The sequence below is a fragment of the Lineus longissimus genome, chromosome 2 (genome assembly GCF_910592395.1).
Source record: "Lineus longissimus chromosome 2, tnLinLong1.2, whole genome shotgun sequence".
NCBI lineage: Eukaryota > Metazoa > Nemertea > Pilidiophora > Heteronemertea > Lineidae > Lineus > Lineus longissimus.
The window spans coordinates 27,842,425-27,868,954 of NC_088309.1; the positions used below are offsets into that span (position 1 = coordinate 27,842,425).

At 43.1% G+C, this 26,530-nt stretch overlaps 4 protein-coding genes and 1 non-coding gene across 9 annotated transcripts; 1 reads left to right on the forward strand and 4 right to left on the reverse strand.

The window, feature by feature from the left end:
- The first annotated feature begins 235 nt into the window (after positions 1 to 235).
- LOC135483358 (monocarboxylate transporter 4-like) lies at positions 236 to 5,295 on the forward strand. The gene is made up of 6 exons (XM_064764190.1): positions 236 to 867; positions 1,350 to 1,489; positions 1,744 to 2,034; positions 2,523 to 2,666; positions 2,929 to 3,822; positions 4,074 to 5,295. The coding sequence occupies exons 2-6, from the start codon at positions 1,444 to 1,446 to the stop codon at positions 4,247 to 4,249; spliced, it is 1,551 nt and encodes a 516-aa protein (XP_064620260.1). The 5' UTR covers positions 236 to 867; positions 1,350 to 1,443; the 3' UTR covers positions 4,250 to 5,295.
- A 770-nt stretch (positions 5,296 to 6,065) lies between these two features.
- Positions 6,066 to 9,484, reverse strand: LOC135483903 (tRNA modification GTPase GTPBP3, mitochondrial-like). The gene is made up of 8 exons (XM_064764967.1): positions 9,040 to 9,484; positions 8,618 to 8,753; positions 8,339 to 8,492; positions 8,051 to 8,123; positions 7,673 to 7,816; positions 7,313 to 7,478; positions 6,577 to 6,948; positions 6,066 to 6,324 (listed from the first exon to the last, which is right to left on the reverse strand). The coding sequence occupies exons 1-8, from the start codon at positions 9,452 to 9,454 to the stop codon at positions 6,093 to 6,095; spliced, it is 1,692 nt and encodes a 563-aa protein (XP_064621037.1). The 5' UTR covers positions 9,455 to 9,484; the 3' UTR covers positions 6,066 to 6,092.
- A 797-nt stretch (positions 9,485 to 10,281) lies between these two features.
- On the reverse strand, positions 10,282 to 17,304 carry LOC135483359 (sodium-dependent proline transporter-like). Of its 5 annotated transcripts, none has more exons than XM_064764194.1 (15): positions 17,206 to 17,304; positions 16,278 to 16,422; positions 15,749 to 15,880; positions 15,375 to 15,542; positions 14,270 to 14,357; positions 13,832 to 13,964; positions 13,422 to 13,556; positions 13,141 to 13,244; positions 12,772 to 12,896; positions 12,352 to 12,464; positions 11,959 to 12,090; positions 11,612 to 11,711; positions 11,399 to 11,499; positions 11,075 to 11,239; positions 10,282 to 10,800 (listed from the first exon to the last, which is right to left on the reverse strand). In XM_064764194.1, the coding sequence occupies exons 1-15, from the start codon at positions 17,224 to 17,226 to the stop codon at positions 10,612 to 10,614; spliced, it is 1,851 nt and encodes a 616-aa protein (XP_064620264.1). In that variant the 5' UTR covers positions 17,227 to 17,304; the 3' UTR covers positions 10,282 to 10,611. The 5 variants fall into 5 exon arrangements, with proteins under 5 accessions (XP_064620264.1, XP_064620263.1, XP_064620266.1 ...); XM_064764193.1 differs by having other exon boundaries at positions 17,200 to 17,298; XM_064764196.1 differs by having other exon boundaries at positions 16,278 to 16,419; positions 17,206 to 17,210.
- On the reverse strand, positions 14,551 to 14,632 carry Trnas-cga (transfer RNA serine (anticodon CGA)). The gene has a single exon. It is a non-coding gene; the product is annotated as a tRNA-Ser (tRNA).
- A 762-nt stretch (positions 17,305 to 18,066) lies between the features above and the next one.
- On the reverse strand, positions 18,067 to 26,290 carry LOC135483360 (sodium- and chloride-dependent glycine transporter 2-like). The gene is made up of 15 exons (XM_064764197.1): positions 26,150 to 26,290; positions 24,745 to 24,907; positions 24,251 to 24,382; positions 23,745 to 23,918; positions 23,428 to 23,512; positions 23,099 to 23,231; positions 22,707 to 22,841; positions 22,256 to 22,359; positions 21,959 to 22,083; positions 21,409 to 21,521; positions 20,960 to 21,091; positions 20,619 to 20,718; positions 20,337 to 20,437; positions 19,926 to 20,093; positions 18,067 to 19,259 (listed from the first exon to the last, which is right to left on the reverse strand). The coding sequence occupies exons 1-15, from the start codon at positions 26,168 to 26,170 to the stop codon at positions 19,011 to 19,013; spliced, it is 1,935 nt and encodes a 644-aa protein (XP_064620267.1). The 5' UTR covers positions 26,171 to 26,290; the 3' UTR covers positions 18,067 to 19,010.
- Positions 26,291 to 26,530: the final 240 nt, after the last annotated feature.

The following is a 26,530-nucleotide window of genomic DNA, read 5'->3' on the forward strand; positions in this document are numbered from 1 at the left end:
ATATGCCACGAGATCCTTTACCGTCAATTACCGTCATCGGATGCGCATCCGATATGCCACGAGATCCTTCACCGTCAATTCCCTTACCGTCTTCGGATGCGCATCCGATATGCCACGAGATCCTTCACCGTCAATTCCTTTACCGTCATCAGATGCGCATCCGATATGCCACGAGATCCTTCACCGTCAATTCCTTTACCGTCATCGGATGCGCATCCGATATGCCACGAGATCCTTCACCGTCAATTCCTATACCGTCATTGGATGCCACGAGATTTTTTGTTACCTCACCGTCAATTCCTATACCGTCATGGATGCCACGAGCTTTGTTCGCGTTGTAAAGGTTTCGGGGATACGACTAATGCATGCGAGCACCGTCGGCGGAACCCCAGCGCCCGCCCTCTCGATCTATCCGTAAGAACGAGCCACTCTCGTGACCGTCACATTTACGGACTCCGGACCTCCAGACTTTAGAGACCGAGCTTTTCTTTACCTTACAATTACTGTATACTCGGCGCCTCACTTATATGTGTTGTTTTTTTCACATACATTGTTCTCGTGGTTTACGGAAAAGTAGGCCTAAAATGTTATAGTGTCTAAAAACAATATTCAGTTAATGGAATTACACTTTTTTCCATTACTGCTTGCTTGATATTGCCCTAACAACTTTTTCATGAATCAATTTTGAGCATTATGTTTACAACGTAGTTATTATAGCACGAAATATGAGTCTAAAATGCCAAATACTTGCAACTATTATGTTAATCACTGAAATCTTAGTGTACTAATTGCTCGCTATAAGCTAGGTTATTGCGCCCCTAAACCAACGTACTGACAACGCTACCTCCCCGGAACTCAAACTTTAACGTGAGTTAATTGTAATCTTACTCTCTATACCAAAGTGATTTACCGAGGAATACAGTTGCACTTCACTGAAAACGAATGATGTGTTGATGAGTTCAATGAATCCTTCGATTCCTTTGGGTTTCTTGGCGAACTGAAGTCCGACAATGATCCGTTGACGTGTACCTGCAATGCAGTGCCATTTTTGTGTGTAAACAGATCTATTTTTGGACGAAACTCTGTCCCACACCAACTTTGGTTGATTTCGCTAGTGATGACACTGCTTCTAGGCTGTACCACAGCACTTCAAGCTGTAGCAGCGCCAAGCAAGAGTCAAGACAAATATCCGCTGCCAGCGGTACTGCCAGCCACTGCTGTATCAACCCCCTCCGCCCCAGGCTATTGTCTGAAAAAAACTATATCATGACATTGAAAGAAAATGGGTCATTCTTTGTCATTGTGGCCAGGGTTGTTTATGATTTTCGACATGATTTCATATTTTGTAGGGTTAGAGATTGGTGATGACCTAAATTGAACAATCAACTAAAAGCAGAGGGCAGTGTGGCATCACCATCGCATGATCCAAACATCGACCGGAAAATGGAATTGGAAAACCTAGACTGGCAAGAGGCTGAAGAACATGACGGTTAGTTTGGAATTTAGCAGCCTGGAGACTTCTTTTGAGTAACATATCAAAAATTTTTCCAGCAGGACTTAGTCTGATTTTTATCAACTTGTGGCTCAAGTAAGTACAATGTTTGTACATGATCGGTGAATGCCTTTTAATAATAGTAGGAATACGCCTAATAATCTCCCATGTTTGTCGGGGACTGCTACAGATTTCTGAAATACATTCCTTTTTGTCTCTTTACTCGAAAGTGTTTCAATTCAACATTTCAGGGACCAGTGCTGAGAGTCAGTTTCTTGGAAAAGAGCAATCAGAAGCACCTCCAAGTGAAGATAGTGCAAAACTAGAGCCTCACATGATGTACAAGTATGAACAGGCCAAGCCCAGGGATGGTGGCTGGGGCTGGTTTGTGGTGGTTGGCTGTGCCGTTATGCATGTACTACAAGTTGGCACGGAGCGGACGTTTGGACTGGTTTATTTGGAGATTGAGGACATGTTTGGTGGGAGTTCCGCTTTGACCGCTTGGATTGGATCTATCCTGACTGCTTTTAGGATGGGTTTTGGTTAGTTTTGCAATTGGTTAGATAGCGACAGAGTATCTGTGTCTGGGACATCTGATAATATCTTGTGAAAATATAACCTCTCTGACCTTGATGTTCAAACAGATTAGAGACAGTACATTTGCCTCAAGATATTAAACTTCCAACTTCCTGGAGCACATTTCCAAGGCCAGGTATGGTGAATGATTTTGAATTGCTCGGTATTGGGTTGAGATTATTCTGGCGGTACTGGCTAGTCTTGTCATGCTGGCAGAGGTGCAAGGTGGTTCAGAGATGTACCAGTAGTCTATACTACGAGAGTACTCACAGTGTAGCACTCAAGTCAGTGATTCAGGACAGATATTGGAGCGATGACTTAGCTGTCAAATTGTTGTACGTAATATAATCAGAAAAGTAACACCTTGCTGAAATACTTGTGACACCACTAACACATCCAACCGTGTTTGTGATTGAGACTATGACATCACTAGTAGGTCATGTGCTTATTTCAGGTCCAGTTGCCAGTATTCTATGCAACAAGTTTGGATGTCGCCGCGTTGTGATGATTGGGAGTGTCGTGGTTCTGATTGCTCTGATTCTAAGTGCTGTGCCACCCAATAAAGTCTACTTGGTCTTTACGTGGGGAGTCTTGTTCGGTAGGTAGTTTTGAACAGAGTTTTGCTTAATTTCGATAAGAACCTTTGGTTTAAGAGTTAGAATTTGATTTTCATTTTGTCCATTGTACCTTTCATTATAAACTATTAGTTTAACCATGTGAGCAGATTAGCTAGATGTGAAGAACAAAATCTGCCATCTTCTGTCTGTTGTGGCACCAATTCGAAGTTCTCCAAGCAGTTTTGAATCGGTGAGCTAACTGAAATGAATGCTTTCATGAACAATGTCTGTTGGTCTTTTCAGGTATTGGTGGTGCTCTGGTATACACCCCGAGTTTCATTGCAGTCGGACAAAACTTTGACAAGAGACGCGCCATTGCTAATGGAATCTCCACGGCTGGCGCTGGTGTTGGCCAGTTTGCTATGCCCCAGATCTACCGGTTATGTCTCAATTCATATGGCTATATGGGCAGTATGCTGATTGTGGCTGCACTCAGCTTTAATATGTTAAACTGTGGTGCTTTATACAGGCCTTTAAAACCAGTGAGAAAGCTTGTGGAGGTCGAATTGGCTGACATAGAGCTACAGAATTTAAAAGATGGCAAATTAGAAGATTCAAAAGATGGAAAAGAGGAAGCTAAAAAGAGGAAAAAGGGATGTTGCGGCAGAACAAAGGTTGTTAAAGACAAAAATGATAACAAAGCACTGGCAGTAAAAAAGAAACTTTTTAACCCCGAGTTATTTAAAGAACCCAATTTTGTCTTATTTGCCTTCTGTGTTGGATTGACGACAATGTCTTATATTCCAACAACAACTTTCTTGCCTGCTTTAGCTGTGCAGAGAGGTTTTACTAAAACTGATGGCTCTATTCTGCTATCTGTTATTGGGGCGTCTGATATGGTGGGGAGGCTATCTTGTGGGTTTGTCTTTGATCAGAAGAAGGTTCGGTCAGCGAGACGCTATATTTATTGCGCAACCCCATTTATTTTAAGTTTCTTTATGTGTATGATTCCACAGTGCCAGTCTCTTTCTCACTTTATCGCCCTCTGTGTTTTTTATGGCATCAGCGTCGGCATGTTCGTCTCTCAGATTGCCAGTCTCCTTGCTGATTGGTGTGGGAAGGAGAAACTCGCCAGTGCACTCGGTCTCCTGATGTGGTTCCGTGGAACGGGCGTCCTCGTTGGACCGACAATTGGTGGTAAGTCTGTCTTCACTGCAAAGACATGCTGTCTTGTGTAGCTCATAGTTTCACAGCTCATCAATTGGAGGCACCCAGTTTGAATAAAAACAGGAAAACTTTTGGTTCAAAATTTTCTTTTCTGTTTCCAACAGTCATAATGTGAGAGGTCCTGCTTTGAAATTGACACTACCGAGGAAATCCAACGTGGTGATCTCTCCTTCATCTGCACTTTTAACTGTGTTAAATAAAAAGATGTCTCTTCCATACAGGTCTGATCAAAGATGCCACTAAGAGTTACAACCAGACGTTTTACTTCCAAGCAGCCGTCGCATTTCTTGGTGGCCTTGTTTATGTTCTGCTACTTATTGTGATGAGGGCGCTGAAGAAGAGGCAGAAGGAGAAGAACGGGGGAATGGACCCCGAGGCCTACCCAGCAGTGGATTAAACATGACAGTATTCACTACATGTATAGACGAAATGCTCAAAATAATTTGTATGATGATTTATAGCCTTGTATGAAATTTTGATAAAACTTTAGTGTGGCATTGCTGATTATTAATGCCACAAAGGATCATTAAGCAATCATGTACACGTCTGAAACGACATTTTATGACAAGTTTTTATTGCTGCGATTTGATAAATGATCTATTATATGCATCAGGTAGTCACCATAAGATGCCTTGATTATCTTTCACAGGTGATGTTATTTATAGCCTGCAAATGATAAGCCACTATTAAAGTCGGCCAACTTCAATAGAAAATCAAACTTGTATAGGAAATAATAGAAATAGTCTATAGTATATACCTTTGTATAAATCGGGTTTATATGAAATCTCTTACATGTATGCATTTTAGAAATGCATATTTACACTTTGGTTGTCAAACTTTAGATAGATGTCATAGATTGATCACTCAAGATGGCCAGCAACAGTCTATGACAGGTTGCTTTGGTTGAGTCTGCTTCATTTTCTCTCAGTCCTGGTTGAATCTGTTATAAATCATTGTTTTCGTGTTTTACTGAACCAGACATTTACTTGTACAGTTGGCACCAGAATCTCTTTATTTTGCCTTTTGAACAGATTTTTCCCTTTTTTGTGTGCAGTAGATCTTTATGATATTGGAAATGGTTATATACACATGTAGATCTGTTAGTCTGAGGATTTAGTTTATTTCTAAAACAGAGATATTTATAACTGAGTTTCAACAGAAGCTCATTGTTGTTATAACAAAGTTGTTATTTGGTCTGAATGTATGTTTGAGAATCAGATACCGGTAATGGTCAGATGCCTAGCCAATGTGAAACTGCTGCTTTTCAATGATCTTTCGTACCGGGAATGAAGTTGACAGTCCTTCCTCTTAGGACTGGGGATGATTTATACCTGTATACTGATGAAAACCTTTTATATTAGCTTCATGTTCGACTGAACGCTTGACTTGTGATAAATTATTTATATTGATTTATACTGAATCTGAATAAATTGAACTACGAAATCTGTGTCTTAACTCATTCCTTATCACTGTTGCCTATGTGACTTTCATCATTTCCAATGGTCTTGACCTCTCAAACTTGGCATGATCAATGCCAGTGTTCTCTGATCAAATTCAATGGTCCTTTAAGGACAACATCGCAAACGTGGATCTGGCAGATGATGAGACCGTTTCACAATCTTGCCATCTTGTAACCTTGCACATTCAGCTTTGTACAGCTGAATGTCTTCTTAAGACCATGCAGAACACCCTATCAAGGACAAAGTCACAACCTTCTGTGACAGTTTGCATCTCCAATCTGTTACACCATCTCATCCGGTCACAACCAGAAAATATTCTTATGTTCGAGGACAAAGTCACGAACGGAGGAGTTGAAAGATCCTGACCATCTCAACCAATCAATAGGCACAACCAGAAATTGGCAGGGAATGTCATAACCTGAGCTTTCGGCCCACAACCAAAATTTCAAGGACGATATCACCTTCAATATTGGCCAGTCATGAAGAACACCAAGAATGAATAAAGAAAAGTTTTTCATTATTCTTGATGATACTAAAACTGATCTTTCTGTACAGCTAGACATCGCACACAGCAGAACATCTCTACTAGGGACACCACTGGGACCGACAACTGCTGTTCGTGATAGAGAGCTGAGGCGACTGCAAACACAGTGTCCTTAACAGAAAGGTCATCCTGCTAACAAAGGCACAGGTCAAGGGAAACTTCATGGCAGTTGCTAAGAGTTGACAAAGAAGTCAAAATCTATCTTTTGAGTTAAAAAATAATGTAAAATATTTTATTCATTTTCCAATACAAAAGTCTCTGAAAACAACATCGAGAATATCTTCTGAGGTAATCTTGCCAGTGATCTTTCCAATATTGCGCAATGCTTTCCGGAGCTCCTCTGCCGCGAGGACAATGTCCATTTCATTCATATCGAGGAATGTCTTTAAAGCCTGGAGACAGTTGGTCAAATGCGCCCGATGACGAGCCTGTGTCAAACTGGGATTGCCAGCAAGAGGATTACCACACCTGAAATGTGAAGAGAGAACGCTAAAATGATATTCATTTCAGAAGCATTTAGGTTAACTTTATTTAGACAAGGGCTGATCTGAAATTAGATCAGGGGGCTTGATGACTGTCTTGACGCAAGATTCATGAGACGCATTCAGCACACCTTATTTACAGTACATGTAGGCCTACCGACCGGTACTACTTTTTGTCGTCATGACCATAAATATAATGAAATCACAATGAAGCTGGAGAGTACCTTGATGTACTTACATGTCCTTAACTTTCTGCGCCAAAGCCTCCAGAAAGTCGTCAAATCCGTCTTGAGTAGTACAAGACACTAGACACAACTTGAGACCATCAAATTCCAAATGCTTCAAATCCACAGCAGACGACTTCATCAGATCAGATTTGTTTAACACAATCACCAATTCTTTCGGATTTATCACAGAGGTATTGAAGGTGTCAATGTTTGCTTCTCCTTTTTCTAAGCCTGGCCTACTCCAGGAATTATTGTCCATAAGACCCAAATTTTCGAAGTGGCTTCGGATGAAATCTTGCATTCTGAAATTCCTATTGGATTTGACCTGGTTATAAAAATGGTCAGCCTCTACCACCATTACTTTAAGGTCAGAAAGCTGAGCCCTAAAAAGAGAAGACATGTTCACTTTTTAGAAATCGTCAAAAAGGTAAGGAGGAAGTGGAGCGTCATTATCACTATAAAGACCACAGACTGACACTGTGCGGTTGTTGTCCAAGTTGGGCAACATTATTTAGGCTTTAAAATACTAATGACAAACTTGTGTCTCACCAATGACACTGCTATAGCCTGAGCCAAGGACCATCTATCTTTGCTAATGCCTAGGTGATGTTAACGCAACCTCAACAATCTCTTACTTGTATAAAGCAAGGCTAAATCTATTTGCAGAATGAAAACTACAGCCATGCCATAAGCAGAGGTCTTGCTGGTTTCCAAATATAGTCTTTATAACTATTGTTAGTTGCTCACCTATTGACAGCTCTTTTAACTCCCTCTTTTTCTATGACATCCTCAGTTTGTCTTAGGCCAGCCGTGTCACTCAATAACACTGGATATCCGCCTATATTGAGGGGCGTCTCCACCACGTCCCTGGTTGTGCCTGCTATCGGAGAGACAATGGCTGCTGGTCTCTGGCCTGCAGTAGAATGAAAATGGACATTAGGTGGCATTTCTTAGCAGACTGTTCCCAAAAACAATTGATACAAAATCAAGCCATCAGTTTCCTCAAGGGAGTAATTCTGATATACAATGTACTTCGCAAGGTTGTTGGGATAAGATCTCTTGAGATAACCCACCCATAATCTCCTCATCTTTTCACCATGTACTTACATATAGCATTTAGGAGACTGCTTTTCCCCACATTTGGTTCCCCTAAAATTACCACATGGACGCCATTGCGCAGTCGTTCTCCTTGACGATTGTCTGTCAGATGCTTCTCAACTTCAGCTTGTATGCTTGTCACGTCATTTAGCACTGTAAAGAAACAGTGGTGTTAGAAGTTTTGCATCTTGCTGTGAGAGTACTGGTATGCATGTCAAAAACTCATGACTTTGAGTTTTTGCTCATGTGGATCTGAGAAGAAATCTAATATAATAATTTTGTATTCAACATGTTAACCCTAATGATCAAAATACTTGGAATTTTATCCAAAATATGAATCTTGCAAGAGACACCAAGGAACTTTATCTATGAAGTCTGTGAACCTACCATTGTCCATCACATCATCTTCAATATTCTGATCTTCACTGAAGTCAATGTAAGCTTCCACGTTTGCTGTACACTGTAAGAGTATGAGAAATACTGTGCAGTAGTAGTCGTAAGCATGTTTCAACTATTCAACCTAAAATGTTTTAAAATGATTTTCTGATTAACGATGACGGATGAGTCGTTAGGTCTGTAAATACAAATAAGATGTTGAACACCATCCCCAGAGTGACTTCAAGACTTCAGTATAAATCCTTGTGTTTGTCTCACAAAGTTGCATCTATATCTTACCTTGAGAAGCCGTTTCCTCCAGTTGGTGTAAAGCTTGCTCAGACCCCCCTCCATCTGTCTCAAGGCCTGTTTTCTCTGTGCCTCCGTTTCTGCATGGATCAAGTCAGCTAAGCCTTCAACTTCAGTCAAGTCCAGCTTTCCATTCTGAAATGCCCTGAAAGAAAACAGTAGAAAGTAAATGAATGAGACCAGGGTTTGAGTGAGCACGACCATGTATACTGTATTGGTTAGAACAACTGATGACCATTATGAGAATGTGGATTCACCCCCTGAGCTCACCTTTTTGTGTATTCCCCAGCTTCTGCATGTCTCAATCCTGGTATCTTCTCCAAGGCTTCTAGCACGGATGTTATCACAGCACTCCCCCCGTGGATATGCAGCTCACAGCAGTCTTCACCAGTAAAGCTACGAGGACCTAAAATAACAGATGATAGAGTCAGTCTCTAGTTTGTTTTGCAAGAGTATGAAAGATTCATTGGAACCACACATCTCGTCTTCATTAAGAGCTCAACTGTTGGGAACATTTGGGACATCGTAGTCAGCATAGGGCTTTATAAAATCATCCATCTATAATCCTGTAGTGTATCATCTCATGATCTCTCTACTGTTTACTTGTCTTACAGTATGTCCTCTGTGGTAAAATTTCAAATCAAGGTAGGAACATTGAGTGTTTACGCTAGTTGACAATTTAAAGTACTCACCCGGGAACCAGAGAACAAGTGATTTATCCAAAGGCTCAGTCGTTGATGGACGGTATAACGTTTTCAGCAATGCCTTGCGAGGTCTGGGGAGATGTCCAAGTTTTGTCAAAAGGAGCAGAGCATTCTTACTCTCTCTTCCTGAAACACGTATCACCGCCACACCACATTTTCCATGGCCAGATGAGAGAGCATAAATGGTGCTGTCAGCTTTCTGTATGTATTGATCTTCATGAGACTGCAGAGAGAAGTATCTTTGGGTAATCCTCCTGTTGTTTGCAGGTGGTGTTTGGACTGGAAAACCATTTCTTTTCAGTTTCTTACAGCACATTCCACTTTGTTCGAAGACATTGTTTGTTGAGATCAAGCACAATTTTGGCAAATTCCAGCAGGGGCGGATGTACCTCCAAGTTGACATCTTTAGCCAGACTCTTTCATGTCATGCATGTCGAAGCATTACGCAATGTAATTTTCGTGAATGGAATATGACCGCTATCCCATTTCGTTGTTACGATGCAAGAAATAAGAAAATTTCCAGATTGGCCAAAAATCAATCAACTCATTGTCTTTTGGCATGTTTGCCTTCGGCGCTCGTGTCATTCCGTGCACGGTATTTCGAGACATGGTTTGAACACACGGTCCATGAACGCGTGTAGGCCTACTGATGGAAGGCAATTTCGGTTTTTACTGGAGGTTTGCCCTTGTACAGAGGCGGATGAACATACATAGGCCTACTATACATACCGGTGAAAACCATTCGGCTTGTTCCAGTAGGTTTCATTTTACCCGCAATGTTTTGAGATCGCTAAATCACTCATCTAAACAGCTCGATAGTGGTGATGCAAACGATGAGAGTCAGGATGAGTAGGTTTGAACTTCATACTGTTCAAGAGACTGATATTCGTGAACGTATTCATACTGGTGAAAAACCATTTGATTTATCTTGGAAGATTTCATTCAAACTCCATACGGCTCGTGAACGTATTCAAACGGTGTAAAACATTCAGCCGTTCCCTTCTCAAAAGTTTGTGAACATGCACAGGCCCGGCGGCCCGGCCAGCAAGCGCACCGCTACACATTATTCATACCGGTGAAAAACCATTTGGGTCTTACGCAGGTTTACACTTCCGACTCCGGAACGTATTTCTACTGGTGAAAAACAGTTCAGATTGTCTCTCGGAGCTTTGAACTACTCCATCGTTATCGTTGATTTTGAAACTGATACATAGCACTCCAAACACCATGCAAAAGTCAGAATTTATTTATTCAGAGGGAATGTACATGTACATGACTGTATGATATGATACTTCTTGAAAAATAATTGATTGCTTTTTGTAAAATGCCACTGTCGCACTATTTCCACTATATACACAGAAATACACATTATTTCACCTGCCCAGTGGATATGAGAGACATGAAACTACCGACAAGTGGATGATCTCTATACTCCGGACGCATTTGACCGGCCTTGTCTTGTCGCCCGATATAATTAGAAAAACGCAATGTACTGCCCCGGGAGACTAATGATCTCCTGCAGTCCAATCGGATTCACAGTGAGTGAAGTGGGTGAACATACTAAGCATGATCTGGGTCGAAGGCAGGGTTCTGATAGGCAGGAGGTGACATGGGGGTAGCTGAATCCTTCTCTTGCTGCTTGCTGACATCCTCTTTAGATCCCAACTGCTTGTCCTCCTTGCAGAGGCCTCCACTCCCCACACAAGGTCCCCAGTCTGGAGGCGGACAGAAGAGACTCCGCAGGCTCAGCTGCAAAAGCAAAAAGCTTAATTAGTCCAAGTCATCGGTTTTCATTGCACACAAAACAGGGGTCTCTGATTAGGCAAAACACAATGCAATTGAAGAAAGGACTTCTTTAAAATACATTGCATAAACCTACAACAATCACAACTAATCTTGGGACCGTTTCTCCACATGTCGCAGCATAATTTCGGGCCAACTGTCCACATATTGTATGTCGCAACATATCTTCTGACCGATTGTCCGCGCCATATGTTTTATTCATTACTGATCAATCACGAACCTGGTTAGTGCTTATCCCTTGAATGATTGTCACTATCATCATGGTCGGAATGAACTGCATGGAGAGCACCGCCAGGCCCCAACCAAGACCATCTGCCCACCCGGGGTACACATAGTTACCGTAGGAGACTGGGGAGTGGTATATGGACGAAAAGATGATGATGAACTAAAACATAAGAAGTGATAATGTTAGGTTGTGCCTCAGCCTATTCAGGCTGTGCCATAGCCTGTACAGTCGAGTTAATCTTCATACACAAGTTATTGCAAATTGATGCGGCGCATTTTATTTTCTCCTGAAAGCTTTTGATAGATAGAGTTGGCTTACCAAGAGTATGGCTGGAGTGATGAACGTCCAGCAGGCTAACAAGTAGTAGTTCGGCTTGAATCCCAGCATCATCTCAATGTCACAGCTAAACCGGCGGAAACCTGAAATGGTAATTTGCGACCGGTTTACTTTTGACTTCGGCGACGCGGGCAAATGCGCAGTTTTCACAAAGGAACAACCTGTCAGTCATGAAGTCTTTAGCGTCCTTCTTACCGTATATGTAGCTGATGATAATCGGCTCGAGAAGCCCAACTACCATTAACGCGGTAGACCCAATATACCAATCCATGAGGGTTAAAATGTACTGTCCTCCCTGAAACAGAAAGGATTTCATCACTTCACCACAAGCACGAACTTCATGCGGTTCAGTCATGAACGTATTCATAACGACGACAAACCGAATCTCTCAGATGTGTATGTAAGTCAGAGTGCCACAAGGTTACTGTAACATCGGCCAGGAGCCAGGCTACCATAGTATGGCAACAGAAGAGGACTTTATGAGTGAGACAAAATGCTCGTTCCTTTAAAAGGAGACATGGTAGGAGCAAAGTTTTGTCTACCTGAGTGACGAGAGGCAGTCCGAGTAGAAAGGTGACCACACAGAGTCCCAGGGTCAGCCAGGTTTTGATCGGGCGGAACTTGTTTGGATATTCATCAACAAAGGCTGCCACTACAGTCTCCATCATCGTAAACTGAAAAGAAACGTCTTATATTTTGTGGGTATTCATCAAATCTTTGTACCCTGGATTCTATTCCTCTTAAATTGCTCGATCCGTTGAAGTATATTTTGTGGGATACACTATATCGTAAAACACTTCATTGGTGTAAAATGCGAATTTGAGAGAAGTCGTGGCTTTGAAGAGAGCTATGCGGTATGTGCAGTACTAGAATGTACTAAACAATCGTGAAGGCCCCTGGTGAATTTCTAACATGGAAAAGGAAGGACATCGTACCTGGCTGTCAAGTCCTAAAGTAATCAGCATGAAAAAGAAGAGAATTGCCCAGAGCGGGGCGACGGGCATTCGTGATATCCCTTCAGGGTAGGCGATAAAAGCAAGACCAGGGCCTAGAAACAAGAAGGCAAGGACACTATAAAGTCAACAAACAGAAATGGCGACATTTTTTGTTTTGAACAAAGTGGACGTCACCACTTGCGATAGCTCTTGATCAATCCTTCTGTATCAAAGAACAGCCACGATTGGCTTGGCCGCATCATTTATCTGGAATTGTCCACAGTAACATTTACCAGCGACCATGGATCTGACTCTTGGTAGCGTGGACGACCGTTATGTGTAGCAATGCTACAGCTACAACCCTCCTATCTACACGGAGCGATCTGAAGAACAAAATACGTATGGTATGCATGTACGTACCACTCGCGGCCAACTCCTCGACGGGTCTGCCCATCTCTTTGGCCATGAAGCCCATCACAGAGAAGATGACAAAACCGGCAAAGATACTCGTGCCGCAGTTACATACAGACACAACGATCGCATCCCTGGAATAACAAAACGGACACAGTCACAATCAAGTCACAATCACGAAATTACAGTCTGTCCACGTGGCCAAGGATACCGCAAAACTATCAGATTCCACCTAGCTCCAAAACGAAAAGTTGTCCCGCCGACATTCTATGCTATGGATAGACAACGGTACACTTAAAATGACGGAACGGTCATAGTGAAAGACAGAGGAAATCTAAAACGACTCCTCACACGCCCTCGACTCACTCATGATCTCACCTGTAACAGTTGTTTTTGAACTGGTTGTACGAAGCCATGGTAATGAGTCCTCCCCAAGCTGGGCCTAGCGAGTAGAAGATTTGCTGGGCTGCGTCACTCCATACCTACAGGAACAACCACATTGAAAGGAGGACAAGGACAAGAAACACACATTTAGACCGCAATTGCTGGAGGATTTGAAGAGATTCAAAGACCAGTTCCGCAGAATATTCCATGATCAAGAAATGTGAGAAATTTAAGTTACTTTCCTAAACTGTGTATATTTACGAAATCGGACCTACCTTTACATCTGCCAGTTTGGAGAATTTCGGAATAATGTAGAATTTGATGCCATCTATGGCGCCATCTAATGTCACCCCTCGGATGAGGAGGATGACCAACACCACGTAGGGGAATACGGCGGTGAAGTAGACGACCTGGAAGGTAAGATTCAATTACATGTACTACGAGGAGGAGGACATCGGTAACCTGAGGTGTACCATTACCGTTTAGATCCTGATGTGTGAAAAGCTCTTTTGCGGCTTGCTGAACTGATCGAGAAGGTATCATTCTAGAAGTGATCTTCAGGTTCACCATTGTTCACTGTGACTTCAGGACTGACGTTGGTCACATCCGTCCTCGCCGCTGACTAAGCTTTAGTCAGGCTACATGAGCTGACGAGAACACCACTAGTACCCTCTCATTTCCTTACCTTCCCCGACGACTTGACGCCTTTGGCAAGACACGCGAAGACAATGATCCAAGATAGGAGAAGACACAAGGCCAGCTGCCAGCGGATGACACCAACATGATCAATACCATCAGATAACTGAAGGACGTATCGTCTGCCGAAGAGAGAGGAGACCCGGTTACAAAGACAGGAAATTTAGAGAATTAAAGTAGCTGGATCGGTGTACGCTCTCGAGGCATCTGATTTTTACGCCAAAGAATCCGTTTGGGAGGGACGATGTCGAATGCGTCCTATCGTAGAGTGGAATTGCAGCGTAAGGTCAAGTTCAAGAGTAACCCCGTTGCTTGAGAGGACGATGAAGATGGAGATTCCCAGCACTTTTCGTCGACATGAACTCGAGAATGAACTGAAATTCATGTTTTACTTTGATACGGACATCATTCGGTGATGGTTACTTACTCCCAATACTCCTGACTTGGGGTGACCTCAAGACCTGTCAGATTCCTAACTTCTGTCTCATTACAGGCGATGGTACCATTACAAGAATCTGAGAGAAAGTCAAAGTTGTAAAGCAGTTTTATGTTATGAGAGAATGATACCAATAATTGACAAAACATAATTGATGGGCGCCTACTGTTGTGAACACCAGCAGGTTTGTTGGACCGTCTAACAATGATTACCCACCTTATCCATGAAAAACAAACCATTTGGAAAGTTGGTCATAATGGTGCAAAATAATGCGCTGCGAGTAGGGTTCGAACCTACGCGGGAAGATCCCATTGGATTTCGAATCCAACGCCTTAACCACTCGGCCATCGCAGCATATAGAGCCAATTCAGGCGACGCACGGTTATCTGTTGCCAGAACTCTTGTCGCGATCGATGTCACCATGTGCCGCACACTGATTATTCAAATCTTTTGTCTTCTTTAAAACTAAATGCTAAACTGTGGATGGAACTCATCCGACTCAGCTGATTGGTTTAGGTGGCTCTTTTTCCACCAGCCTACCAGCCTGTCTGTTAGTCACACTCACTCCGAAGACAGTCACAACCCCAGTCGAGGAGACACCACTAATTGTATATTGCGTCATCATTGACTCCTAAGAGATTCGACCTGGTATCACCAGATGTTCGTCACGACCGGAGATCTAGACCGACAAACCAAGGACTGGTTCAAACCCAGGTATACACCTTTCCAGAAATGGGGCGCTGAGTGTCCGAAATAGTGATGTCATAAGGGGAAACGAGGCCTTGTGGTGGAGGGACCAAGGAGATAGTCATAGTTGACCAACACACTTGAATGCCTTTAATGACGGACAAGGGGGAAAAAGTTAGTTCCAATGCAAGCCACCAATTTCGGGAAGCATGTATAGGAGCTGATATTTGAACTGGTCTCATCCTGAGGTCGTACAAAGCAGATCCGATACAAACTGATAGCATGGTTATTGTCATGTGACCTGCTGTTGGTCTCCGGTCGTGTAGGATGCCCGTTCCTGGTTTGATGGCGAGACTTCATTGACAGAATTGCTAATAAAAGGAATATGGCCATGCAGCCTTAGACTGACCTGTCTTATTCCTAATGTAGCAATTCTCTGTGTTCCACCAGTTGTCACAGCTCGCCCAGGGCACCTCAGCGGCAAAGGAGGAGAATAGGTAGAAGATGGTGTACATAATGATCACATTGTAGTAGATGCATGTCAACCACGTGATGCACACTGAGGCATAGCCAATACCTTAAGGATAGAGTTAGAGTTGGTTGTTCATTTCGGACAATAAAAACAGGGTTCTGAGTTTAGTTCCTTAACTGACCATGATTGGTCGAAGTGCCGGGCTTTGGTTGGAAATTTGGAAGCCGCACTGCAGATACCAAGGGGACAGAGATAGCAATATACACTTTCAAGACACAATATCATACTCTCATTCGTTTCGTGTTTCCTACCTTTGAAAATAGGTGATATCTTCCATACGGTCAACGCCCCCAGGTGAGAGAACTGACCAAGACAGAGCTCCATGAAGAAGAGAGGCAAGCCAGCAAGAGCCAGCATGATCAGATACGGGATCAGGAATGCACCTAGAATAACAAATATAGAGATTTGCAAAATAATGACTACTTTCAGTGCATGTAACAGCCACAGATGCAATATATACCTTCGTCAACGACGAAAAATAAGAAAAAAAGTAGAGGAAGAAGAAGAGTGCGTGTATGGAGAAGGAGGACTGTAATTCGTGTCCACTTTGTAAACTCATGCTTCAAAACCAGATGAGATCAAAACTACAGATTCCTAATAGCGCTGCTCGATCTAGATATGTTTTCTTGTTTCCAGTGCTCAAGCTACGTGTATTTCCAAAACGAATGAGAAGTCGCAAACAAAAGCACTTCTTCGGATGTTTAAGCGAATTCTGTTTCTGACGGATACGAGGCAAAGGATCTTAATAATGATTGAAATTCTTAAAGACGCATATCTCACCTCCTCCATTTCTATAGCAGAGGTACGGGAACCTCCAGACATTACCGAGGCCCACAGCATACCCGATACACGAGAGAAGGAAGTCCATTTGATTCGACCATGTCTCCCGCTGATTCTCGCCTGTCCCACTCACGGGACCCACCTGCTAAAAGAGGAAACATGCAACAATAAAGTACATTATACATGCAACAAGATTTCATGAAAAGCTAAGAATTTGAGGATTTCGTACGTTGACAGACTGCCTTCGTGTCATCGGGAGTTTAGAGCCGAACGAGGTTTCATTTTGTTTGTCTTTCATTGCGTCACATCTCCACAGTGACAAGCAGGAAAAGTTTGGTAGACTTTTTAAAAAGGCGACTTTTTGTTTGCATTTCTGAAGTCCCATATCCCTATAGTCTTGATAAATTTTTGATAACAATGATAGTGCGAGTGCTATAGGAGGTCATCCTGCTGAGCATTTTTTAAAGACGGCCTTATCAACAAATCAATCACATAATTTTTCAAAACTTTTCACGAGACTCTCAATCTTAACAGCATGAGTACATTAGACTTTAAATACAGTATAAACTACCAGAAATTCTGCATACTTATATTTAGAGTGATTCAACAAACACCTGAAACAGGCCTAGATTTAGACTGTTGTTGGTAAGGAGAGAGCAAGCTCAAGTGCTCGTGTGTTGAAACCCGTTCTTGAGAATATTTATTTATGCTGAGTTCGCGGGTATCAGATAGACCAGTTCTTCCCCCAATAGTAGGCCACACATGACATATTTGTGGTATAACCAATCGCTGGCCAAGAAGCGTCTATTTTGTAATTCGTTGACTGTAAGTGGTCCTATTGGGTTTTCTTCCTCGTTGTCGGGTGCAGAATACTTGGCAACCAGCAACCAGCAGTGATCAATATACATGTAAATCAACTTACTCTTACCTTTGCCTCTTTCTTCACCATTATTCCTCAAAGCGAAAATCATGCCACGTAACGGCTAAGCTCCTACTATTGCTCCACTCCGGGTATGCCAGGCTTAAATTTGATAGTCTCATTCGGTGTTTGAGAGCAGTTATCGTGCTCAATGGTGTCATATCCTTAGGGGCTGACCATGCAAATATTTGTCACAAACAATGGTATCGGGTACTCATGTATGAATAAGAGGGTCATAATTTATTTGCTAACTTGCTGAAGAATTCAAAGGATCTCATGCACTAGGCCTGATGGGCTACATCGTGTCCGGAATGTAGAGCTTAGGATACGTGGCGTTCCATCACCCTGAAATGGTGCAATGGCCTATATCTTACTTGTTGCCAAACTCGTTATATTTTGTAATGGGCAAAGGAACGAGCACTCCATTGCAACTAACTGATACGGCCCTAGCTCAACCGCTGGTGGCCCGTTTGAAATGCAGCCTGTGGGCTGGCCCATTGAAATTGCTGGCTGGGAGGTTGTTCCATCAAAATGGGCAAAGTAGCGAGAACTCCTTTGACTGATAACAGCCCTAGCCCGTATGGACCACACCTAGCTCACCATCACAAATAGCCTGATAGGCTGGGTTTGGCCGAATTGCTGTCAGTAGGTGTTAGAGACAAGCGCTATAGCGTAGCCCAACAAACTAAGCATCATCTCCTTCAGTAACTTTCATTTACCAGGTACAATAGCAGCGTTATAGGACTTAACGCCATCGTTACTACTGACGCCAACCATGTCTTAAAACACATAATCCATATTTGACACGCACCTTTTGCTGACCGGTTTGCTACAGGACTTGAATCAGAATCTTATAACACGAAGACAATGTGGTTTCAATGTCTTTATTACAAATAGCTAGTATAGCCAATATATCAGTCGTGCTGGTGACAAAAGTACTAAAGATAAGATGTTTGTCTTTATTTACTCGTCGAATCTACCCCAAAACCCATAAAAGGCGTGGCAAGGATCTTCCGAGCGGGAAGTTTTCTCGAAACACAAGAGAAAATCATGGTCACTTTTGAAAAAGAATTTCAGCTGGATTTACCCGGCCAATTCCAAAATTAGGACCCCCGATCCCCATCTGGCTACGTCTGTCTATACGTGTTATAAACTTTTCGTGATCACCTGGATGCAAAACAAGAATCAGAATAAGAACGAAAACAAGATGTTTACGATATTTCAGTTCCTAATGATTGGTTGTGTTTGGATCTGTAGCTAACTATCTAACTCCAATGACCATCTTGCCCACCATTACTCCATGTGCGCAAAGACGGAGTTGCGTGACGCAGTTTATCAGATGAGAACTGACACCAAACTTGGCCAGCAACACTCTCTTGGGAGGTACCTCTGTGCCTCTCTCAGCGAGGAGATATGGTATGCGTAAACGCAATACGTAACACGTAAACGCAATACTGCATAACATTTGACTCAGACCAAATATTTATGTATTGGAAGTCAATCAAGCTTTGGAATAGTCAAATAAATTGAAATTGACCCATTTACGAAATTGCTCAAGACTTGATTGTACTATTTGGTATGGATACAATATACATGTAATGGCCTCTATTGGTCATGCAATGAAAGGGTATTTTCGAAAAAATAATATCATTACGAAGATCACGATGGTCGATTAGTTATTTAAATGATGACCTGAAATGGATTGGACACTGCTTATATCAATATAGGATTTCTACCGCGGTGTTGTCAAATGCTTGACTGCATACGAATATACATGATTTTGCCTATATTACGGCCTAGTCAAATCGCAATCCTCAATAAAGCGATGCTGGGAGGGAGTCAAATGTTGGGTTATCATAGGCCGCGTGCCGCATCTGATGCATGTGAATTGCCTCCGTTCTGGCCGTAGCTTCCTCTTGCCTCATCTTGAGGAGCTGCGAGGACGGTGTCACGCCATCAATCAAGCCATCATTACCAACAGCTGGACCCCAGTTCTTCGGGGGTCGGAACATCTTCCTTATCACCTCCATGGTTGTCCTTCCCTCGAAGAAGTCAGTCAGTTTCTGAAAGTCGAGTTAGAGTGCATGGTTGAGGGCGAAGAGTGTTCAGGCCTTGGCCAGTTGTTCAAAACAGGTTATGTGACTAACTTGGCAACGACTCTAACTCGGCGTTATCTCCTCCAGTAAAGTTAACGCAATGATAAGGGTTGACAATAAGTATCATCGTTTTGGCTAGAACTTGAAGTCCCGAAGAAATGAAGCGAATGCCAATTCCAAGGGTTGAAGTCTGTCTTTCAGAGAAAGGCCTCCCATGCTTGGAATTGGCATTCACTTCATTTTGAAGGAGTTTTAATTACTTTAGGATTTCGAGTTCTAACCAAGATGGTGGTACATATTGCCAACCCTTAAAGCCGGACTAAATTGAACAACCAAGCCATGGTGTCACCGTGACGGCCAAATATACCCACGACAAAACAGTATGGCATAGAAGTAGTACGCAAGCACAGAGCCATCCATACTTGATATACGGTATTATCCTTCTATCATATGACATCACCTCGATTGACGGGTTGTTCAAATAGAAGGAAGAAATAATTCTCAGTAAACTCTACACTTCATCTAAAGCTCGTTAGGTCACCATTCCTTCATCTGACGACTGATGCCTATACGTGATACTAATGCGTATGATAGAAGATGTTATCAAATCTCTGCATGCCATCGGATCATTACCTTCATAGTGGTAACCTGCGAGATGAACGTGATGAGGAAGAGGGCGGGGATGAAGACGAGCGAGATGGTCCCCAGGAGCCAGCCGATGCCCTCCGCGTACGGCGGGTAGGTATAGTTGGAGTCATAGTACGGCGTCACGTAATTGATCGCAGACATCACCACAATGAACTGAAAACAGGAAAAGTGACTAGGCTATATTATGTAAACAACGTACCTAAGTTTATCATGTAGTCTGGAACAGCAAACTGGTATGGTTCTTTTATATTGGGAGCAATTAGAAGCAACATCAAAACCAAAGCCGGCCAAAATGCAACATGAGTTCATTGAGTGAGTGCAGTTTGACCGTGAGTGAGACGAGTTACAAACGTCTGATTAGGCAAACCAGAAAGCCTATCACAACGCAGCACTTACCAGTAGTGAGGCTGGGGTAATGAACATCCAGCAGGCCAACCAGTAGTAGTTGGGCTTGAAACCTATCATCAACTGGATATCATCGCAGAAATTCCAGATGCCTAAAGGAGATGAAGGGTAAGAATTGTATATAAGTGAGGTCAACAGGGGTCACCGCCATGGACCAGATCTTCTTCAGCAGATTCCGCCCCGACAAAATCCGGATGACGGAAGCAACATATGCATGATCAGCAACGAGAATTTGAAGAACATTGATTTTCATTAAGCTAACTACTGACTCACCATAGCAATAGCAGACGACGATAGTTTCGAAGAAGCCCACAATGATTAGAGCGGGAGCACCGATGAACCAGTCCATCAGTGTCAAAACGAACGTTCCGCCCTGAAAGCAAAAGAATCTTCTTAATGGACCAAAAGGCAGACTAAGTCGGACAAGACGCCGTGATGGTTCTTATGAATCAGGTTCAAACAGCGAAATCGAGACATGTGATTAAACATTTCCGGGGCCAAACCAACTGAATGTACGTCCCTCAGTTCATTCCCTGTTAGGAAGGAGACACAGCACATGCCAAGTACCATCCAATGCTTCAATCCCCGGCCTCTCCCCTTAGCCACTAACATACCCTTGTCACACACGGTATTCCTGCAAGGAAGGTGATAATGCACACGACAAGTGTCACCCAAGTCTGCTTGGAGCGTAGCTGCCGAGGATAGCTGTCGATTATTCCGGTAATAGCCGTCTCCATCATTGCAAACTGAAAGGTAAACACATGATTGTCTTAACCTGACGAATCATCTTTGCGCCACTAGAAAGTACTCATCCGTCGTAACCATTGGCTGGTCATCGTTTATTTACGTGTTTTAGTTTTTCTTTGAAAGCCTAATCTCTTAACTTCTGTTGGTATGAAAACCAACGTCCAAGTATGTAATGTCACCAGCCCACTGTCAATAAAACCGCTGCATTTCGTGAATTCGTTAGAAGAAAGGAAATTCGTCGAATTAGGAGCAGTAACAGTTGATCCCATCCAGCGTAACCCATACACTCTATCGCCTCGATGACTGTATTCCTTACCTGACTATCAAGCCCAAGGGTCAACAGCATGGTGAAGAAGAGAACCCCCCAAACTGGGGCAGCCGGCATCCTGGATATTCCTTCTGGGTAGGCAATAAACGCCAGACCGCTACCTGTTAAAAGAATGACGACAAAGCGTCAAGATACTGCGCGTTTCTGGTCTCCTTATAAGAAATATGATCGTCAAAGCATTTAGTATTCGAGCCGATGGTCAAATATTTCACCTATTTCTCTATCTAGCTGAAGCGGAACACGCTGGTCAATACGATGTCTGGGATGGAGCGGAGAGCTTCACGCAAGGTTACCCGTGTATGTTTTTATATTAATCTATGCAGCCATATCGAATTCCCACCACCCGAGACTTGAGATGACAGAATGCTGGAAGACAGTTGGCCAATATCAATACGATGGTCTCGGTCAGCGAATATATGAAATGTAGTTTTTGTTTTTCAACCAAACATTTTGCAAAGAATGATCTTCTTTCTTGGTGGAGTTGTGTACTCGAAAATGGAGCTCGATCCCCGCCAACACGTTTCATAGTTGAACTTACCGCTGAGGATAACATCTTTAACTTCTTTGCCAACCTCACGCGCCATGAAACCTATGACCGAGAATATAGCAAACCCAGCGAAGACGCTTGTACTGCAGTTAATCACGGCTACGATGACCGCATCCCTGAACAGAGAAAAGATGAGCGATATCGTCAGATGGAGGATTATACATCATGATGAGTAGATCGTGTTGAAAGCTTCCACTGCAGTTTTGCATAGACATATTGAATACTTTTCATAAGGGGAACACTTTCTAAAATTCATTCGCATGAACAGACAAACATAGTGGGACTTACCGGTAGCAGTTGTTGTGAAACTTGTTATAACTTGCAAATGTGATGAGTCCACCCCAAGCCGGCCCGAGTGAGTAGAAGATCTGAGAGGCTGCATCTTTCCACACCTGAAATTAAAGAGTCGATATAGCCTGGCATGTTGACAAACCACCCGGCTCACACGTCTGTTGGACCAGGTAAGAAACCAGTCTGAACATGGCAGCGGCCCCAGGTCAGGTGACTATTGCTGATAAGGCTTGGATTTCGTGCTCGTCTTCTTTCTTCACCTCATGCGATCATTGGCCAAAGAACTTTCAAAATACAGCGTAGAGAATACTGTAGTGCTCATCCGTCTCCTCTATTGGCGTACCGGTCGTCCCTCAATCCTAAAGCCGGGCACGCAGAGAGTAGTGTGTACTGTGAAATATTAAGAGGAAGAAACGGTATCCTCCCTGACTATACTAATTTGACTTGCCGTTGCATCAGAGAGTTTCTCGAGAGTCGGCACGATATAGAAGTATATTCCATTACTGGCGCCCGGCAGAGTAGCACCCCGGATAAGCAGCGCAACCAACACGACGTAGGGGAAGAGGGCGGTGAAGTAGACAACCTGAAAAAGGTAAAACCGGGCAAGAATTTTAGTTATCAAAGATAGTTGCATCGTTACACGGGGAAGGGAGGGGGGGGGGCTCTGAATCAAATTGGCGGTTGTCTTTGGGTCTGGGTCGATGCAGTTTATTACGAAGTGACCCAAATAAAAGTCAAAGGTTGTAGTAAATGAGAAATTCGTAAAAACACGCTGTTCTGCAGTCTAGTAACCTGGTGTTGATGTGAATTTCAGCAAACATGGTTGAAAAAGGTACGTGCCTTTCCTGCGGACTTGATGCCCTTGACCAAACAGAAGAAGACGATGATCCAGGCGAGAATGAGGCAGATGACAAGTTGCCAGCGCACGGTCCCCAGCTCCTCAATACCACTACTTATGTCAAGCACGTACCGTCTGAAAATGATAAATGGAAATTGGTTAGTAGTCGACGAAAACGTTCCGAACGAGCAATAACTGATCGCAGCTTGTGCTGCTGAGTTCTGCCATATAGGTCGTTGTTGTCATTTTATCAAAAGATGGAAAAACGCCCGGAGGTAGAAGAAGGAGTAAGCCCGATCTTAGCAGTGTCCCATCACATACACATACTCACTCCCAGTATTCCTGGCTTGGCGAAGTTTCGTTTCCGGTGAAGACACGAGTAGCCGTGCAGTTCGCCATCGTATTATTGGTACATTCTGAAAATGAGTGATGTTATTTTAAAAGAATATAATGGGATGCCCAAAAGAACGATAAAGTTAAACTATGAACAGTGACTTAGCATCAGGAAAGAGCAACAGACGATATCGGCAACCATGAAATGGCTATCATTTCAACACCCGGGGCAGCAAGATCATGGAAATAAAGGAAAGAGTCGTCTGAACATTCACTGAATGCGGGGGCGCGAAGTTTTATTCACATAGTACGTACGAAGGTCGGAGAGTTCTCTCCTGTAGCAGTTGGGTGTATTCCAGTAGTTGTTGCACGACGCCCACGGTACCTCGTAGGAGAAGGAAGCAAAGAGGTAGAAGATGATCCACATGACCACCACGTTGTAATAGGCACAGGTCAGCCAGGAGATGATCACTGAGGCATACCCTAGCCCTAAAGATAGCAAGTGGCACGATTTAACATATAACTCAAGCTAAAACATGTTCAAATTTCAATAACTGCCAAATGGGTATCATTGCATGCCAAAACAATGTTATGACGGGAAATATACTTGGAACACTGCAGCTTTACTGCGATATCAACCATGCTAATAGAAGATAAAAGAACAATACAGTGATTTAATCGTTGCTTAACGAAGGGATGTTGTGATGTCAGTCTGGGATCTCTCCAGAACATCCCTTCCAGATGTATCGAGACGCACGGCATACAAATACATGAATACAGAAATCAGCGGCGGCAAATTTTGCCAGAACCTCGTTGCTAACCTCTAAAAGCTGGTGATATCTTCCACACTGCCATGGCCCCGTAGTTTGAGAACTGTCCGATCGCCAACTCCATAAAGAAAATTGGTAGACCTGCGATTGCCAACATCAAGATGTACGGAATGAGGAAGGCACCTGAAAATGGAAGAAATATATAGACTGGTGAACGAAATGTAGTGATTGCTAAGAATCCGGCAAACAAGCGGTTGATGTGCCATGCTAGTACTTGTATAATGAAGTAAGAACGTAACATGTACAATATCCGAGCAAATGTGACTTCAGTATTTCACTTCCGACATTCTCTCAACAAAATGTTGACACTACAGCGAGGAAGCCATGAGGATCATTGCTAGCTCATGGCCAGCCGCCTCCCGTTTCAGTGCTATAGCTGACGCGGGCATTTAGAACGATGTGTCCCCTCTCTTCTCTCACTGGCAGTGATTGAGTTATCTAAAATATGATAAATTGCCGGCGGCAGACTCTGATGATAGACTTACCCCCTCCATTCCTGTAGCAGAGATAAGGAAACCTCCACACATTACCAAGACCGACAGCGAAACCAACACACGTTAGGATGAAGTCCAACTGTCGGCCCCAATTTCCCCTGTTACCAAGCTTCACTTCATTGCCGCCACTGGCAGTGCTGTCAGTAAGCGGCGGCTGAAAGTCAAATCACGCAAGTTTTCAGGTGAAAATAACTCTTTTTCTTTGATTTCTGTGAAAACGACTGTGACTTGATGTGTTTCTTATGGCGATGTGGCATGTGGCTTTTGCGAAGCATCAAAAGAGATAAAGGCAAACACCTCAGCAAAACTTTCAAATGACAAACTATGTATTAGAATTGATTACTCATACCGGGCCAAGTGAATATCAAATGTCTTTAAGTGCATACAGGCGACATGCTAAGTTAAATCTTAACCCGAGCATACAGATATCACAAAGGAATCCAAACACTGTGCGTTTCTCAAAGACCGGGGCGAGGTTTTGATCCGTGACTCGATATTGCCGACCTTCGTTGGAAATATCAGCGAGTGATCGATCGTGGTGAACTCGAGGAGTGTGCAACTAGGTAAAAAGTGGTCCCTCCTCTGCTGAAAACGTCACATTTGATCTAAAGGCAAACCAATGGATTATCCAAACTCAGATATACATATGTAAAATTGGTGTATTACAGGCAAGCAGGTCGTAAGAGTTTGCAATATCCCAAGATACACATGTGGAATATCAGGAGACCAATGATTCTTGACGGTCATATCCTCTGTAGAGCCAACCGTAACCCGTCAGAATACAGGGACTCGACACTTTTCCCAGGGTGGCATTTTCTATTTCTACACCGTCATTCTAAGAATGGCGACCACCGAACGATGCCCAATCGTAAATGAGAACTAAGACCATCACTAAAACAAGGGGTATTGTTTCTATTCCCGTAACACTGGTACGACTGAACGTTTCACCGATTCATTCCGGACCTCACTAGGATGTGACGAACGGCCAGACCTTGGCATACATATCAGCTGTATTCCTCTTGGTCATCGCCTAGTTCTCGTCACATTAAAGGGTGACTAAATGAGTTTGAGCTTTTTCACGTCGCCAACCTATTCACCGGTCACGCTACCTCAACAAGGAGCACGAGATCCAAGGACCAAAGGACCAAGTCACTAGAACTGCTCGTAGAAACCACCCATCACCTTGGAGGAGGATTGCTTGATGATTACGAATCGTTCAAAGCTTCTCCCTCAACAAAACTAGTCTATGTTGACGACATCGTATTCCTACAGTACATGTTCAGTCAATATTTTGGTTTCAAATGTGACTTGCTTCGCGCACGAACGTCAGAAAACAGAGATGGGGAGAGTGAGTACATGTAATTCGAAAAACTTTGTAAAATAAAATGTACAATACCTTCTCATCATCCTTGCCCATGGCTGCCAATACTGATGTCAACGATAGCCTAGAACCGCACCTCGCTTCTGAAAAGGCCACTGTTGATAGCCAACAGTATAATCCTAGCGCCTTTCTTGGCCTAGTTGGGCGTTTATCATGAAAGACAGGTGGGGTTACTTTGGATAAGTCTTTTGATATTCTCCATTCAGCTATGACATCAGGTTATGAGAAAGCAATGCACTCAGAATGTATAGCATTCATTATATTTATGTAAAGAATTCCTGTTCTATGAATCGTTTATTTTGAAGGTTTCGACAGAGCTACAACAATATGACACGATGCCGGACAAGATCAATGATTTAGATGATCTTATGGTTGGGGGTCTGTTTTAAACACATA

Bases quoted from the DNA above. Each gene is read 5' to 3' on its own strand.
- LOC135483358 (XM_064764190.1), top strand. From the start codon at position 1,444: ATGGAATTGGAAAACCTAGACTGGCAAGAGGCTGAAGAACATGACG. The intron at 2,667-2,928 runs GTAGGTAGTTTT...TGGTCTTTTCAG, and splicing joins TACGTGGGGAGTCTTGTTCG to GTATTGGTGGTGCTCTGGTA. The intron at 3,823-4,073 runs GTAAGTCTGTCT...TCTTCCATACAG, and splicing joins CGTTGGACCGACAATTGGTG to GTCTGATCAAAGATGCCACT.
- LOC135483903 (XM_064764967.1), bottom strand. From the start codon at position 9,454: ATGTCAACTTGGAGGTACATCCGCCCCTGCTGGAATTTGCCAAAATTG. The intron at 7,817-8,050 runs GTAGGTTCACAG...GTTTCTTTACAG, and splicing joins AGATGATGTGATGGACAATG to TGCTAAATGACGTGACAAGC. The intron at 6,325-6,576 runs GTAAGTACATCA...TTCACATTTCAG, and splicing joins GCGCAGAAAGTTAAGGACAT to GTGTGGTAATCCTCTTGCTG.
- LOC135483359 (XM_064764191.1), bottom strand. From the start codon at position 16,575: ATGAAAGACAAACAAAATGAAACCTCGTTCGGCTCTAAACTCCCGATG. The intron at 11,712-11,958 runs GTAGACAAAACT...TTTCTGTTTCAG, and splicing joins GACTGCCTCTCGTCACTCAG to GGAGGACAGTACATTTTAAC. The intron at 10,801-11,074 runs GTTCGTGATTGA...TTGCTTTTGCAG, and splicing joins AAGGGATAAGCACTAACCAG to CTGAGCCTGCGGAGTCTCTT.
- LOC135483360 (XM_064764197.1), bottom strand. From the start codon at position 26,170: ATGGGCAAGGATGATGAGAAG. The intron at 24,383-24,744 runs GTAAGTCTATCA...TTCCATTTTCAG, and splicing joins CTGCTACAGGAATGGAGGGG to GTGCCTTCCTCATTCCGTAC. The intron at 22,842-23,098 runs GCACGTACCTTT...TACCTTTTTCAG, and splicing joins GCATCAAGTCCGCAGGAAAG to GTTGTCTACTTCACCGCCCT.